General features: G+C 39.1%; 1 protein-coding gene across 2 annotated transcripts in view; it reads left to right on the top strand.

The window, feature by feature from the left end:
- LOC142651717 (cadherin-6-like) overlaps positions 1-13,772 on the top strand; it is a 283,558-nt gene that overhangs the window by 116,361 nt on the left and 153,425 nt on the right. For both annotated transcript variants that reach the window (XM_075826744.1, XM_075826745.1), the window contains one exon: positions 2,126-2,500. In XM_075826744.1, coding sequence (XP_075682859.1) covers positions 2,267-2,500 — 234 coding nt within the window. In that variant the 5' untranslated portion in view covers positions 2,126-2,266. The remainder of the gene's footprint in view (positions 1-2,125; positions 2,501-13,772) is intronic.

Genomic DNA, 13,772 nt, shown 5'->3' with positions numbered 1-13,772 from the left:
GCGCCTTCACTTTGTTGAACATATGGCCAGAAGCCGCGGCCAGAAGTTGTCATCTTACTGTCCAGCCGCGGCTTCCGGTCCACATGAAAATGACTCCGGATTTCGCTCTAGGAACGAGCTTCGTTTTGGTCTGTGTGGGAGCGGCACATTTATTATATTAAAAGCAATATAATAATAATTAAAAAAAAAAAAGAAAATCATGACACCTTCCCTTTAAATGCATCCTTTGACTGCTTTGAAATTGATCCTAGCGTTTGAGTCTGAAAGAAAGGATTTAGATTGTTTGCCCCACTGGAAATAGGGTCTAAGTCATTTCAATCTGTTTACTGTGCTCTGGAATATGTTGGGCTATATAAGCAACATTTAATGATTAAAGTTTACCTCCGGTTATCATCTTCTGTCTTACCTGACATTTCCGTAGGGTGGATAGATTCTATTGTATGCGAGATGGTACAGTTCTATTAATTAGAATAGCTCCCGTGCATACTCTCTGGCCATCATATGGTTGCTACAGCAATTGTCTCGGCCCAGCATGCAATAGTGTCCTCTCCATGCCCGATATCAGGTCCGGCAGGTAGAGTATTTTGTTAAAGCAGTCAAAAGCTGTCTTCTCAGCCCTTATGTTAGCTCCTGTAGAGAAAAACCTTTAATTTTTTTTTTCTTTTACTGTATCAATTTCCTCCCTTTTGCGCTTCATCTTACCTGAAGTTTATGATGGTTCGCTGGTATGTCTTTTGCTAGTTACTTTGCTATAATAGTAGTTGCCGATACAGTATGTATCATATGCTGAGATTTATTATTAATCATCCACAATTATACAGACCTGTCCAGAAAACTTTTAGTTGGTACTGTGCTCGGTAAATTAGTATTTACATGTGCGGATTCTCAACTCAATATTTAAGCCAAAGCGCATTAAGCAGGAAAACTGTCCTAAGAAAAAGTGTTAGGGTATGTGCACACGATGAGTGGCTTTTACGTCTGAAAAGACAGATTGTTTCCAGGAGAAAACAGCTGCCTCGTTTCAGACGCAAAAGCTCCTCCTCGTATTATGCGAGGCGTCTTTGAAGCTCGTAATCTTGAGCTGCTCTTCATTGAATGCAATGAAGAACGGCTCAAATTACGTTGCAAAGAAGTGTCCTGCACTTCTTTGCCGAGGCAGTCCTTTTACGCGTCGTCATTTGACAGCTGTCAAACAACGACGCGTAAATGACAGTTCGTCGGCACAGTACGTCGGCAAACCCATTCAAATGAATGGGCAGATGTTTGCCGACGTATTGTAGCCCTATTTTCAGGCGTAAATCGAGGCATAATACGCCTCGTTTACGCCTGAAAATAGGTCGTGGGAACCCAGCCTAAGTGTTGCCTATAGCATTTTGTTTGGACATGTTTTATAAAAAACTCCTAACACTAAGCTGTACATTGACATACATAATGTAGTGGAGATAAAACAGTTACCAACAACTAAACCAATGCATTCAGATACCTAAACACTGTTATATGCCAGACTGACTAAGTGATTTTAAAGTCATTCATGGAGGTTACTCCATTTATCTCTAGTGTAGTGTAATTTAATGAAAAATGTTTTTATTCAATATTACAGTCAACTTGTTTAACAAAAAAAATAAATAAAAATTCACCGTATGGTGAGCTGTATTGTGTTGCCGTACAATGAATGTTAGCACAAGTCTTATTAGGACATTTTTCAGATGTAGTGCGTTCTGCTGTATTTTAGTTACATTTCTCTACTTGTTCCCCCCCCTGGCTATTGCATTGTACACTCGGGCCCACTTTTTAACCTTTTGTATCTCTGTACAGAATACAATTATCTTGCTGTTATGGTACACATCACAGTGTAGCTCAGCTTGATAGACATTTTTATCTCACCTCCTCATAAGCAGAAGCATATAGACATGCTGTAAATCAGTTTAAAAAAAAAGACATATTCCTAAAGCGAATTGATGTTTTCCATGAATTTTTAAAATACGTAGCCTCATTTTATCATTGCAATCATCACAGAGGGGACACAAGCAGCAAGGTACATTTTAGTTGGTTTTATTGTTTGTTTAACTGTACAGCTGTAGGTCCAGTAATGTCAAATTATAATTTCTGTTGGATTTTCTTGCAGATATCCGCTGAGAGTCAGAGAACTAGAAATGGGACAGCTAGAAGATTGATGTTGAATACAATAGAAGAAATAACCTGGTTTGGGAATTAAAAGGAAACTTCAATTGTGTCTGCTTTCTGCTCACATCTTTGTTACCGCAATATGAGGACTTTGGGATGCTTTTTATTTCTTGTTTTTTGGGTTAGTCTGCCCCAGGAAAGCTGCACAACTCCTCTTCCAGAAAGGACTACTCCTAGTGCAGAACCAACAGTAGAGGAGCCAGAACCCAACCAAGGAAATGACTTGGAAAGGAGTCGTTCTAAAAGAAGCTGGATGTGGAATCAGTTTTTTCTTCTTGAGGAATATATGGGAACAGATTACCAATATGTTGGCAAGGTATTGTTTTTTTTTCTTCAGGTATTAAATCTAGATGTTGGATTAGAATGCCATAAAGTAGAGACAGTTAAGTGGAAAGTTCAGTCTCTCACATTAGTTTACTACATGTTTTATAAAGCCAGAATCTTCTACCGGTAACTACATGAGTGGCTTGTGGGAGAAAAGAAGAGCTGCCAACCCAGAAACATGGCCTGCAAATCAAGAACTTCTCTCCAAACTATTATAAAAATGTTTGCAGCTAACAGGTTTCACACCAAGTTTGGTCCCGAAAACATTATTTTGTGAGTAAAGAAAAATGCATAGGTGGCCTATAGATGTAATAACGCATATCAGAAATGTAAAAAAATAAATAAATATACAGTATATATATATATATATATATATATATACATATATATAAAAAACATTTACATTGCAAACATATGGCCTGTGTTTGCATACCTTTCACACAAAAAAAGTATAAATTTTTTCAAATTAAAGAGAATGTGTCACCAGATAGACCCCTTTAAAAAATAAAACATCTATAAATCTCTTTATTTTGTGAACCAGATAGAGCACGCAGGGCAACTAGTGGGAGTGCAGAGTGCCGTGCTGTTGCGCGCTGTATAGTAATTATGTTGCCTCCCAGTCTGATAAGTGGGATTTAGAGACTGGAGAATTTCTCACGGACTTCTCACTTATCCATACAGCCTGCTCTACATGCTATGTATTTTGCTTTATGTGAATGTATAGCTGTTATAAAGAACAGCTTGCACATTGGTCTCCGGGGATATCCCACTCATACAAGGCATTTTCCAAGCTACTGCATGCAAAAGATTTACTCAATTATTCTGTATGCCTTGGGAAAAGTAGTGTCACCAATATTATGCCTCTGCGTCATTGTGATACATTTGGCCCGAATTGTGCCATTTGACACTATTGATAAATAGCCCTAAATGTTTCTAGTTGCCCTGTGCATGTTTTTTCCTACTACTGCTCTGTATGTGTAGGATATTACATAGTTACATAGTTAGTACGGCTGAAAAAAGACACATGTCCATCAAGTTCAACCAAGGGAAGGGAAAAGGGAAGGAAAAATTTCTACACATAGGAGCTAATATTTTTTTGTTCTAGGAAATTATCTAACCCTTTTTTAAAGCCATCTACTGTCCCTGCTGTGACCAGCTCCTGCGGTAGACTATTCCATAGATTCACAGTTCTCAATGTAAAGAAGCCTTGTCGCCTCTGCAGCTTGAACCTTTTTTTCTCCAGACGGAGGGAGTGCCCCCTTGTTTTTTGAGGGGGTATTACAAGGAACAGGATTTCACCATATTTTTTGTATGCGCCATTAATATATTTATATAAGTTAATCATGTCCCCCCTTAGTCGTCTTTTTTCAAGGCTAAATAGGTTTAATTCTTTCAATCTTTCCTCATAACTTAAATTCTCCATGCCCCTAATTAGCTTCGTTGCTCTTCTTTGTATTTTTTCCAACTCCAGGGCATCCTTTCTATGAACTGGAGCCCAGAACTGGACTGCATATTCTAGATGAGGCCTCACTAATGCTTTGTAAAGTGGTAATATTACATCCCTGTCCCGCGAGTCCATGCCTCTTTTAATACACCACAATATCCTGCTGGCCTTTGAAGCAGCTGATTGACACTGCATGCTGTTATTGAGTTTATGATTTACAAGTACACCCAGATCCTTCTCAACAAGTGAATCCGCCAGTGTAGCTCCCCCTAGGACATATGATGCATGCAGGTTGTTGGTACCCAGATGCATAACTTTACATTTATCTACATTAAACTTCATCTGCCATGTGCAATTTGTATGGATAAGCATATAGGGAGCTTGTATAAGCAAACTGTAAGTGTCTATGAGTTAATCTGAAGCAGTAAAGAGAGAAAAGCAGCAGAGCAGAAATATTCCCCATCTACAGGGCTTCTAAGGAATTGGTCCTCCGCAAAGCCGAAACATCAGGCAAGATGTGTGAATTAGGGCCTGTTCACATCACCGTTGGCTTTCCGTTCCGGGGTTCCGTCGGAGGTTTCCGTCAGGTGAACCCCGCAACGGAAAGTGAAAGTGAAACCACAGCTTCCATTTCAGTCACCATTGATATCAATGGGGACGGAAACATCGCTAATGGTTTCCGTTTGTCACCATTCCGGCAGGTTTACGGTTTTCCGAAGGAATCAATAGCAGAGTCGACTGCGCTATTGATTCAGTCGGAAAACCGGAAACCTGCCGGAATCGTGACGAATGGAAACCATTTGCGATGTTTCCGTCACCATTGATATCAATGGTGACTGAAATGGAAGTTGTGGTTTCACTTTCCGTTGCGGGGTTCACCCGAAGGAAACCTCCGACGGAACCCCGGAACGGAAAGCGAATGGTGATGTGAACAAAATAGTCATCTGCTGCTACTTCTCTCCACATTAGACAGCTGATCTCAGGGTTCACTTTGTGCACCGAGGGCTTACTCTAAAGTATACCTCAAGTGTACCTCCATTTACAGAAAAACGATTATCGTGCGTCCGGTGCAGGACAGTTCACAATAATGTCTATATATTATGTTCCATATAACTTGATTAGCTGACCGGCCGTGACCCATGCTGCTGGATGTTTTTACAGATACAGTAGAAAACTTCCTACTCTGCCTCCTGGCTCCTGTCTTCAGTTATGGAGCTAGTGCCGTAGGATGTAATGTGGCCCGGTCCGTGCTACTCATTAGAAACAGACTGGCCGCACAAATGAAACAAGAAGTTCCAGTCCAATGGATTGTATGGTGTCGAAGGTGCAATTTTTAATCCTAACAATTTTCACTGAATATACCGTATATAAATCTACGCCTATATAGATATAGACATATATATATACTGGAGCAAATAGTCGTTGCAAAGAGCAGCTCCCGCGCTGGCGGACTTGGCGGCAGTGCGTATTACATGGTCACTCATCCATTTAAATGGGTTCCATGGAATACTAGATTTTTCTGCATTGGCCATTTCATGAGTGACTGCACAATTTAGAGAAGCTGCACCCACAGAGATAAGCTGATCGCCTCGGCAGCTTCATTTGTAGAAAGGTTTGTCCAAATAGGACAACTGCTTTTATCTTTTACAATTCAATTTATAATATCCTTATGTTCTGTTGGTGAATTGTGTCTTTAATTGAATGTACAGGGGGAAAAACAGGACGCTTTCTTATATCTGCACAGCAAGTCTGAGTCAGTGTCAGTCATAGGCATGTGATGTACTTTCCAACTCTGCTGTGCATCTGTAGCTAGGTGTCATGAAGAATACTTTTCCCCACCATCTGTACTCGCAATGGATCGTGTTTTTACCATTTTTACCAATATGTTTTAATTATAAAATTAAGATTGAAATGTTTATAGTTTGCATATTTTTACCATTTTTACCTGCTTTCACCCTTGCATTTTGGTGCATAAGTTCACACGTGTGTTGTATAATCCCTTACTATGATCTGTTTTTGGATCAGAATAAGGATAAAAACTGATCAGTTAAAAATCACATTAAGATCAAAATAACGGATGCAAACGGATTACAATCTATTTGTATCCATTTTACATTGAAGCCAATGATAAAAATTACCCAACCGTTAGACATCAGTTTTTTTTTAACACATTAAAAGTTCTTTACTCTGCACATTTATTTATGTAAAAAAAAAAGATGGATTACTAACATAATGGACAAACGGATGTTGATGGATGCAATTAATATTCAGATTGATTTTTATGGGATTTTCAACTGATCCGTTTTTATCAGTTATTCTAATCTAAGGCCTCATGCACACGACCGTAGCCATGTGCACGGCCGTGATTTTCGGGTCGGCCGGCTGCGAACTGTCAGCCGCGAGCCGCCCACGAATCGCGGGCCATGCACATTATTTTCAATGAGCCCGGACCGCAGAAGACGGCCGTAAGGCATGTCTGTTCTTTCTGCGGTGCCGGCTCCCGGGCCATGCATGGGCCGCAAAAGCACGTTCGTGTGCATGGGGCCTAAGAACAGGTTATACGGTACTAGAGTGAATTTAGCCTAACTGGAACTCCATAGAAAAATGAGATATAAAAAGCTTTCAGTTAAACTTTTCTTCTTTTAGGCTATAACATAGTGCAAAATAAAGTGTAAAAACTAACAACAAATCTGCAAAGTGTGAGCCTGGCCTTAAACTGTAAAACATGTAGGTTATGTTCACTTGTAATATTTTTGTAAGCTTTTCTTCTCCTGTAATTATTTACCTCCATGTTAAGTAAAAGGTTGTCCAGGATAAGAAAAACATGGCTGCTTTCTTCCAAAAACAGTGCCACACCTATCCACAGGTTGCATGTGGTTTTGCAGTTCAGCCCCATTCTCTTCAATGTTTTTCTAATCCATTACAACCTCTTTAAGTTAACGTACAACAACAGAATCAAAGTGTTCCCCTAGTCTACCTCACATGTTCTGGACAGTGGAATGCCTTGGTGGTCTGTGCGCCCCCTTACTTTTCACAAGTGTTGCTGGCTCCAGTATTTGCTGAGCTTTCTCAATTGCTGTTACTGGCCTTGGATTTAGATTCTATAAATACAGTCAATATACATTTATAATACCTGTATTACCATGAATCACTGTCCCCTTAGTTTTACTTTTAAAGGGGTTGTCTGATCGTCACAAATTGTGTGCAAATGGTTTAACTGCAGTAAGATTAGTCACTTACTGTTGTACTGTCTGTAGCTGAAATGTCTCTGTAAGCCAGTCTCACATGCAGTCACATGACTGGTGCTGATACATTCCTCCCAACTTTAAAGAAATGGAAAGAGGGACAGATTCAGTCCAATCACTCCTAGCCTCCTCCCTCACGTAACATGACTAATGTGTATTCTCCCACTGCTGATCACACCATCTTATAAAGACTTTTGTCTTACAAACAATAATGTTTTATTTTTGTAAAAAAAAAAAACAGATCATTATGGATGTGGAGATACTAATTAGGTGTTTTTTTCCCCATTATAAAGTATTTTGTAAAGGAAAACACAGTTTGTTTTTTAAATTTTTTTAGTCCCTCTATGGGACATGAACATTCTGTCTCCTGATCATTTGTATAATGTATTGCAATTCCTTATGCTAGTCTGACAGGCAGCCCTGAATTAGACAGGGGCAATTAGAGTCATATATTCAAGACCTGGGGGCCATTGTTAGGGTATGTCCACACGCTTAGCAAAAAACGTCTGAAAATACGGAGCTGTTTTCAAGGGAAAACAGCTCCTGCTTTTCAGCAATTTTTTTAGCAACTCGTGTTTTTCGCTGCATTTTTTTACGGTAGTTTTTGGAGCTGTTTTTCTATAAAGTCAATGAAAAAACGGCTCCAAAAATGGCTCAAGAAGTGACATGCATTTCTTTTTTGGGGGCATTTTTTTATGCGGCCGTTTTTTCAAAACGGCCACGTAAAAAAAATTCACCGTCGGAACAGAACGCCGTTTTTCCCATTGAAATGAATGGCCAGATGTTTGGAGGTGTTCTGCTTTCCGATTTTTTTGGGCCGTTTTTTGGCCATTTGTGGCCCGAAAAACGGCCGAAAAGAAGTCGAGTGAACATACCATTAGGCTCCTGGCTGCCATGGCAAGTTATCCGAACCCCGTGAATGTATTGTGTGGATACCGATTGTATTAAAGTGGGAGCCCCCACCCTGGACCCTATGAAAAAGCACTTAGGTGCCGTGGTCACTATTGACTGGCTGAGAATGTAGTAATCTCTGATCTTGATTCCCTTTAGAACTATAGAATGTGTTTAGTTTTAGGAATAATCCGCTGTGGGCTGTAGCCGCTGTGTGCTAATTAATCATAAGCTGAGCGTTTTCTCTGTGAGTCCAGAGAAACAGAAACAAACCTGCCGATGACTCGTCTTGTAGCCTATAGCTGATCCTCGGGGAGAGAGAGGAGGTGCCTGCTGCATGCACAGAAAGTTGGACACACCAGTGACTGCAGGTAAGGGCAACAGCAGAAGTGGGAAAGTGAGCTGCACACCACAGTGATGGGCTGAGAGGGGGTATGTCGACATGGTGTAGGACATTGGCCAGTTCCTTCCGGGACAGTGGCTGAAATCTGGGACTGTACCGCTGGACCCGGGACTTTCCGGCTGTATCCGGGACAGTTGGGAGGTCTGCTAATCTACTTGCTTGTGTGACGTTCCGTACACTGAACTCGTGGTTATCTCCCCTCTCCACTTGAGAAGCCACACTCCACATCCCTCTTATCTTCACTGCTCCCGGATCTCCCAACTCCCTTCCTGTCTCTGGAGGGATCTTGTTTCACATGCTGAACTGCAAAGTCCAGCAGCTGAACAGCAGAGCTGTGTCTCAGTAGCAGAGAATGAATAATTACAGCACTACATTACACCTTGTAATGGAGGGGCATGTATGAAGCTGTAAATCTTGGCAATATCTGTGACAGGACAGAGGAATCCTGGGAATTGTACAGCAAGCTCTAGGAAAGTGAAAACAACGGTGCTGCACAGAGCTGGACTACATGAGGACAATGGAAAATGACTACTTCTGACTTTGAGCTGTGGTGGCATCATCTGGTGAGCATTCAGTACTTTTCTGTGTTTTTAATCTTACAAAAAAAAACATTCAAGTATTGTTTTCAAGTATTTGTTTTGCCATAAAATGACAATGGGGTAATTTTTAAGACTGGCGTTTTATACTCCAGTCTGAGGGTATGTTCACACGGCCTATTTTCAGCCATTTTTCAGGCCGTAAAAGCCCCGAAAAACAGCTGAAAATACGGGGGGCTGAACGCCTCCAAACATCTGCCCATTGATTTCAATGGGAAAGTGGCGTTTCGTTCCCACGGGGAGTGTTTTTTTACTCGCCGTTTGTAAAAACGGCGTAAAAAAAACGCCCCGTAAAAAGAACGGCATGTCACTTTTTAAGCGATCTTTGGAGCTATTTTTCATTGTCTCAATAGAAAAACGGCTGTAAAAAACGCATCAAAAAAACGCCTCATGCATAAAAACAGCTGAAAATCAGAGGGTATGCTCCCTTGAAAACAGCTCCATATTTTACAGCCGTTTTTTGTTAAGCGTGTAAACGTAGCCTAAATCTAAAAAGTGCTGCAGTAAGATGCGACTAATTTATTAAGAGGCAATAAATAAATAAATTAGGCAATTCTCTGGCGATGCACTACGAGCTGACGTAGATTTGCACTATATTTTACTCTAATTTCTAGCGTAAATTATAGTAAATATGTTGGGTTGTGGATGGCTCCGTCCCCTTTTGCTAAACCCTGTCCACTCTTGGTAAAGTACCGTGAGCGGCGTAAATGCTGCAAAAGTAAACATTTTTTGCGCAAATTGCGACTTTTGCGGCATTTGAAACTTTTCTACTCCAGGAAAAACTGGCCTAGAACATTTGATAAATTCCCCCCAGTGCCTTTGATTACAGTTATAATCTTTTTATTATCCTGACATTTATCAATAGTTCATATTATGACCACCATTAGTATTGTGTCAAATTACTAATAATGACTGATGTTTGAAATTTACTTTATTGTCTTGTAATTCCATATATTTGCATGTATACCTTTAACCCCTTCCCGACATTTGGCTGCCTGTGTGCCTAATGAAGACCCCCCAGGTTTGCCATCTTTCTGCTCCTATTATGCGCTGCCTCTGGCAGGGCTTAATGAAAGCCTGTCAGAATCACGATATACTGCAATACATTAGTATTGCAGTATATCGTGCAAGCGATCTAACGATCGCTGGTTGAAGTCCCCTAGGGGGACTAAAGTAAAAATGAGTAAAATAAAGTTGTTTTTTATATAAAAAAATGAAAAGTTCAAAAGACCCCCCTTTTCCCATTTTCGCCCTAGAGCATAGTAAAAAAAAAAAAAAATAAACATAATTGGTATCGCCGCGTCCGTAAAAGTCTGAACTAATACAATATATAATTATTTAACTCACATGGTGAACGCCGTAAAAAAATAAACTTGTAAACGCCAGAATCTCTATTTTTTGGTCACCTCATCTCCCATAAAAAGTGATCAAAACGTCACATGTACCCCAAAATTGTATCATTAAAAACTCCAGCTTATCCCGCAAAAAATAAGCCCCCATACCGCTCAATCGACTTAAAAATAAAAAAGTTATGGCTCTCAGAATTTGGCGACAGAAAACAACTTTTATTTTTTACACTTAGGTTTTTACTTGTAAAAGTAGTAAAATATAGAAAAAACTATATATATTTGTTATCGCTGTAATCATATTGACCCACAGAATAAAGTTAACATGTTGTTTTAATTGCACAGGGAATTCCATAAAAAAGACATGCAAAAACATTTGTTGTTTTATTTTAATTTCTACCCCACAAATAATTTTTTTCCCGTTTCCTAGTACATTATATGGCACAATAAATGGTGCATCGAAAAATTACAACTCATCCCACAAAAATCAAGCCCTCATAGTACTATATCGACGGAAAAATAAAAAAGTTATGGCTTTTGGAATGTGGGGAGGAAAAAATTAAAATGAAAATCTGAAAAAGGGCTGCGGCGGGAAGGGGTTAAGCACTTTTTGCAACATTGCTCATTTCTGATTTCATAGCAGAATGAGTGATCGAGTTGACTTTTATGTTGGGAATTAGTTGCATCTGCCCAGGTTCATATGAACCATATGTTGGAAGTCCCCCTGTGACAGAAGAACCGCTTGTTCTCTCTAGGTGAGAAACGAATGTACATCACTATTTAAAAACAGAATTTATCAGTTCCATTACATTTTATTTCCAGCCAATGAATAATATATTTACAGTTGTTTTGAGACCGTTTATTTCACCATTTTAAATATTAAGTGGAGGTTTTTTAGCTCCTCTGCTGAGTCTGAATTAGGAATGAAAAAAGATGTAAACGAAAACACTCAGTGGATTATCTACGTATATTTTAAGGATAGCTTCTCCATGACTTTTTCATGACTTAAAAATGAAAAAGTAAGCAAGTGTGAAATTATAATTATACATCCTACCCCTTCAGTTTTTAATTGTAATATATTTATTGATTGCATTTAACTTGCGTTACCTAATTGTTATCATGGTTGTGTTCTGGATGCCACATTTCCACTTACTTGTCAGTGGAGCCTCTATGCTTTCCTTCTTATTTGTACTGCTCTTCTAATCCATTTTCCCACAATGCTGTGTTTTTGTGGATAAGAAAGCAGGCAGAGGTTTGAAGAGCATAAGATATTAAAGGGAGGGTGTCATGAATTTTTTTATTTTTTATCATTGCTTTTAATATAATATTGACATAAATTTGATTTATTTGTGTTCTCATGTACTACTTTTTACTGTGTTCTTACTTTTACTTCTCTATGGGGGCTGTCATTTTTTTTCATCTCTGTATGTGTCGATTAAGGACACATACAGAGATGGAATACGGCACATACAACCCCATAGAGAATGCGAACGGGAGCCGTTCCATACTCAGAAGCGTACGCCGTCTGTGTGGGAACGGCGCATGCGCCGCATTCACACAGACCAAAATAAAGCTCGTTCGCAGAGCGAAATCCGGCGCAATTTTCATGTGGACCGGAAGCCGCTGCCAGACAGTCAGATGACGAATTCCGGCCGTGGCTTCCGACCATATGTTCAGGCGCAAGGAATAGGAGCTTAGATTAGCGGAGGCGGCGGCAGCAGGTAATTTATGTTTGTGTATGTGATGTGTGTATTATGTTCGTGTTATACTGTCTGCTGAGCCCTGTATCTAATCCTCCTACACTGTACAGTCGCTCAGAAAATGGCGGCACACAGTGTAGGAGGTTTGAAGATTCAAACCCCTTCTTCTCCTGGCACTAGCCAAAAGGAGGGGGGATTGTGTGAGGACACTAGAGGAGAGTGTGTCTACCCCAAATTTGCAGCATGAATCAATGAGGTTGCTTTACCACATTGACCATGCTGCAATTTTGGGAACTGCTCCCTCTAGTGACCAGCACATGGAAATGTTATAAATTAGAAACTTATTTATAATATTTCCTGACTTGTGAAAAAATTAAAACAATGTGTAATCACTTAAATAATAATTGTTTAACTGAAAAAATTATTCTACCGACACATTCCCTTTAGGGAAAGTGTACCATTTAACTAGAATGTCACAAATTAGAATGTCACAAATTGTCAACATGTAAACTCATGTAAAAGATAAAGAGTCCCTGTTATCCATAGCAAAGAATCTGACTCAATATTTCATTTTTCCAAACCAGTTTAGAAAATCAAAGCTTAACTTTGATTGGTTATATGGAGAGCAAGGCAAGAGACCCCGAGCTCAACATGATTTTGATGTCTGTTAAAGACTAGAATGGAGAACTTAGCCTTCATGCCCTACACTACTAAACAAAAAAAAGTAACCTACATTTAAAATAGCTCTAAAATATATTTATATCTATATATTCTCTTTCCTGAAATTTCAAAAATAAAATACACATATTTTCTCACAGAAAATGTCTATAGTTAATATATGATAATTCGACACCCACAGATATACCGCATGTCCACATCGGGATCTTCACCATGGCCCTAACCAGGGACCTAGCAAGTGCTGGTGCATGTAAAATCCTTGTTACTATGGCATGGGACTATTATTGATGCATTATCAGGATTTACAGGAATTTTATTTTTCCTTTTGTTGAGGTTATTGATTTTAAAGTTGACTTTTCTTCAGTTTCTATACGGAAAAATATCCAAACTGGGCTCCAATAAGCATCACCTACCAGTAAGCACTGTGCTGCTGAAAATGAAATGTGAAAGGAATCCCTGAATGTTTAATTTCTATGCATATAGGCCAGCTTGAATGATGTATGTGTGGGTCACTGAATAATACAATTTCAATCCACAAAAGTAGGTCATCAGACTGTCAAGAGAAGGCTATTAAAGTATTAGAGTGTAGCTGGTTACATGCACACACACACACACATACATACATACATACATACATACATACATACATACATACATACATACATACATACATATATATATATATAACTTTATGTATCATTTTTACCATAATTGTTGCTGTGGACATTTGAAAAAAAAGTTAAGGGAAATTAGAAAATTATAGCTCTATTTTTTAACAAGTATAACATTTAACTGCTGCTTTAGAGTTTAAGTAGCCCCAATCTCTTACCTCAATAACCTTTTTCTTTTAAGATAAGCAATCGGCTTTAAACGTATAAGAAGAATTAGAAGATGTGAGTATTTAATGGACGTGAGACCTGTATATCAGATGACACGGCATAAATATAACATTAACTTAAGA

This window comes from Rhinoderma darwinii, chromosome 5, assembly GCF_050947455.1.
Source record: "Rhinoderma darwinii isolate aRhiDar2 chromosome 5, aRhiDar2.hap1, whole genome shotgun sequence".
In the NCBI taxonomy this organism is placed as follows: Eukaryota; Metazoa; Chordata; class Amphibia; order Anura; family Rhinodermatidae; genus Rhinoderma; species Rhinoderma darwinii.
This window is presented reverse-complemented; position numbering and strand designations above follow the sequence as displayed.